At 42.8% G+C, this 3,905-nt stretch overlaps 1 protein-coding gene across 5 annotated transcripts in view; it reads left to right on the forward strand.

Annotated features, from left to right (window-relative positions):
* The window catches only part of ZCCHC14 (zinc finger, CCHC domain containing 14), a 71,361-nt gene that overhangs the window by 51,951 nt on the left and 15,505 nt on the right, over positions 1–3,905 (forward strand). For 4 of the 5 annotated variants that reach the window (XR_001513615.1, XM_015562972.1, XM_015562970.1 and 1 more), the window contains exon 4: positions 1,527–1,598. The exons of the other annotated variant lie outside the window; for it this stretch is intronic. Coding sequence is in view for 3 of the 4 variants with exons in the window: in XM_015562972.1 (XP_015418458.1) it covers positions 1,527–1,598 (72 nt within the window). In the remaining variant the exon portion in view is untranslated. The remainder of the gene's footprint in view (positions 1–1,526; positions 1,599–3,905) is intronic. 5 annotated transcript variants of the gene reach the window in all.

Raw genomic sequence — 3,905 nt, forward strand, 5'->3', positions numbered from 1 at the left:
CCAGATTGGAGAGGGTGCAGGCTGGGCTGAGGGGACCCCCTCCCATGCATGAATTTCGTGTACCAGGACTCTAGTTCAACGATAAAGAAATGGTCCTTTTCCTCAGTCCTTCCAGGCCAGAGGAGCCCCTCAGCATACATGATGAGAGCTGGTGGGGGGAGCAGAAGGAATTTTTGATATTTCTGAGGTCTGTTTGCTCTAAGTTAGTATAAATATAATACTTTATTTTGGGTAATAAAATACATTTGGGGCCCTGCCTGATGTGGCTCAGTTGATTGGGTGTCGTCCTGTGCACTGAAAGATAGCCAGTTCAATTCTCAGTCAGGCACATGACCAGGCTGTGGGCTTGATATTCCCGGCAGGGGGCCTGTAGGAGGCAACGCATTGATGTTTTGCTCTTCCATCAATGTGTCTCTCTCCCTCTCCCTTCCTCTTTCTAAAAGTCAATAAAAATATTTTTTAAGTAATAAAAAATATATATTTGATTATTTTATTTCCTGACTTGAAATCCTCCAGCAGCTTCTGGACTTTAGGGTAAAGTTTCTATTTCATGGTTTAACCCTTCTTGTTCTGGCCCCTTCCTCCCTCTCATCTCATTCTGTCCCTTTGTCTGTCCCATTCCTTTAGCAGACTTCTTACTTTCCCATTCCAGTTCAGCTCATGCTTTCCTCATGCAGAAAAGCCCTCTCATGATATCTATAGGTGCCATTTCGCCTCCTCTCATGTTCACCTAGCGCTGTAGGTGGAAACATTGTGAGACATGCTGAGAGAAAACAAACAAACGAAAGAGACCCAGTCCTCTCCTCCAGGAGCTTACAGTCCATTTGGTGAGACTGAGACTCATGAAGTAATGAAATAAAATTGCCCATTGTCATACCTGCAGGCAAGGAAAAACACACATATGTATAGTCGGGTCTTTGGCATGCCAGGCATTGTAGAACTTTCTCCAGAAAGCCTTTCTGAGGTTTCCTCCCTGAATTCTTCCTACACTCCCCAACCATGGAAGGTTTTTCTCTGCTGTTCAGTACTGATGCCCTGGCCTGCGGTCATGGATTTACTCCTCTGGGGGCCCAGTTCTGTGAGATTCCTGAGGGCAGGGGTGCATACAAGCACTTACTGGGTGGACGCCTGGGTTGATTTCTGGTAACTTCTTTGACTTGCATCCAGAGTCATGTACACGGACCTGAGAAGAGGAGGTCCCCTTGAAGCTGCTGTTCACTGGCATCAAGTCATAATTATCAGTGACTTCCTAGAACTTTAAGGAGCAAACCTTAGACTCCATGCTTGAGTAACTTGGTGATATTTGAGCAATTGCACAAAACACAAAGTTCATCTTTGGGCCTGGGTGAATGCTCTTTCTCCAACAAGTCAAGGGATGTGTAAACGCTCCAGTTCACAAGGTGCACAATACACTAGGGTCTGTTGTGTTCCCAGCACCTGCGCCAGCAAGGATGCCTGGACAGACCTGCTGTGAATTGCGTATGTGGTGTCTGTTTTTAAGGTTTGTTCGTTTGTTTGTTTTTAAGGTCTTGTGGTCTGACTCTTCAGTAACGTCAGTAACCAAATCTTCCTCTGAAGTGACTGAATTTATTTCAAAGGTAAGGTGATTAAGGGCTCATCTAACAATGAGAAGGCTCCCGTTCCCCTGTGGTTGGTTGTACTGCAGAGTGATTTCGGCGGACGGCTTCCTCCAGCCAGCATAGTGAGTGCAGTGCCTGGAAGTCGTGCCTGTCCAGAGGCAGTCCAAGGGCTGTGTCTGACAGGGTGCATGGCAATAAACACATGGTCCTCGGTGCCACAATCTCTACTCCTTCCAGTTGTTGAGAATGAGTTGAGGCAAACAATGCAACTACACAGATGACCAAGAGTGTTGGTTTGGTTGCTCTTCGTGGAGGCTGAGGGAGAGGCATGCGCAGGTTGCTCAGTGGTTGGAGGCTTTGTCTAGTCCCACCTTTACCTGTTTTACACATTGGGTTTTCCTGTTTATTTTAAAGTTGTTGCAACAAATATCACTTGAACAAAAGGTTCCACTACTAAGTAAACACCTCTTTACATGTGTACATGCATACCTACCTACCTACATACCCTACTTGTATTTGAAGTGTCTCCAAAGTCTGATATTTTCATTATAAAATCAAGGATATAATTCTATAGGAGGAAATCCCGTTGGTGCATCCTACTTAAAAAGCGTGGACAGGAGGCTGTTTGATTCTTGCATGTCCTTTTGGCCAGTCAGGCACAGAGAAACACCACAGTGCCAAGCTCTCTAGCATTACTGATCCTCCCTGGAGTTCACTTTCCCTCTATAACATTCAGAACACTGCATGGCCTCTCCTTTGTGCCTAGCTCTCATTTGTTTAAAAAAAAAAAAAAGCAAAACAAAACAGTTTCTCTGGATTCCCTGATGCTGGTGGGAACTGTGACTCTGCTTGCATTGGTCTTTTGTCTGGGTGTTTACAGTGGCTCATATTCTTGGATATATGGTTTGCTGTCTTTCATTAATTTTGGAAAATTCTTGTCCATTATTTCTTCAGATATTTCTTCTGCCCGCTCACTTGCACTCTCCTGGACTCTGTTACATGTACTTGGACCTTTGATGTTGCTCTTGTCTTTCTTAGTCTCTGCACTGTTTCAGTTTGGGTAATTTCTATTGCCCTCTGTCTTCCAGTTTATTGACGTTACTCCTCAGCTCTGCCCAGGCTGCTAACAAACCTGTTGAATCTTCATGTCTGATACCATAGTTTACTTGTTGTTGTTTTATTTATTTCTATTTTGTTTTTTGCTTTTTCCCCCCCTAGCCTTTTCATTTGACATGTCTTTTAATCAACTTTCCATTTCTCTGCTGAAATTTCCCAGTTACTCATGTTTTTTTAAAAATATTTTTATTGATTTTGGAAAGGAAAGAGAGGGAGAGAGGCAGAAACATCAATGATGAGAGAGAACCATTGATTGACTGCTTCCTGCATGCCCCACAACGGGGATCAAGCCTGCAACCTGGTCATGTGCCCTTGATTGTGAATTGAACCATGACCTCCTGATTCATAGGTCGACGCTCAACCACTGAGCCATGCTAGCTAGGCTTTGCATGCACTTTTTTTTAAACTAAATGTTTTATTATGTTAATATAGTTATTTTAAAGCCCCTGTCTGATAGTTCCAGCATTTGAGTTGGTTTTGAGTCTGGTTCTGATAATTACCTTGATAAGTTTTTTTTTAATTAAATCTTTATTGTTCAGATTATTACAGTTGTTCCTCTTCCCCCCCCTCATAACTCCCCTCCACCCAGTTCCCATCCCACCCTCCTCCCTCACTCCCCACCCACTGTCCTCATCCATAGGTGCACGATTGTTGTCCAGTCTCTTCCCGCATCCCCCTCACCCCTGTCCCCCAAAGAATAGTCAGTCCACTCCCTTTCTATGCCCCTGATTCTATTATAATCACCAGTTTATTCTGTTCATCCGATTATTTATTCACTTGATTTTTAGATTCACTTGTTGATAGATATGTATTTGTTGTCACTTTGTTGTTCATATTTTTTATCTTTTCCTTTTTCTTCTTCTTCCCCTTCTTAAACAATACCCTTCAACATTTCATATAATACTGTTTTGGTGGTGATGAACTCTAGCTTTTTCTTATCTGTGAAGCTCTTTATCTGACTTTCAATACTAAATTATAGCTTTCCTGGGTAAAGTAATCTTGGTTGTAGGTCCTTGCTATTAATCACTTTGAATATTTCTTGCCACTCTCTTATGGCCTGCAAAGTTTCTGTTGAGAAATCAGCTGACAATTGTATGGGTGCTCCCTTGTATATAACTAACTGCTTTTCTCTTGCTGCTTTTAATATTCTCTCTTTGTCTTTAGCCCTTGGCATTTTAATTATGATGTGTCTTGGTGTGGGCCTAGTTG

Source organism: Myotis davidii, unplaced genomic scaffold (genome assembly GCF_000327345.1).
Source record: "Myotis davidii unplaced genomic scaffold, ASM32734v1 scaffold77, whole genome shotgun sequence".
Classification (NCBI taxonomy): domain Eukaryota; kingdom Metazoa; phylum Chordata; class Mammalia; order Chiroptera; family Vespertilionidae; genus Myotis; species Myotis davidii.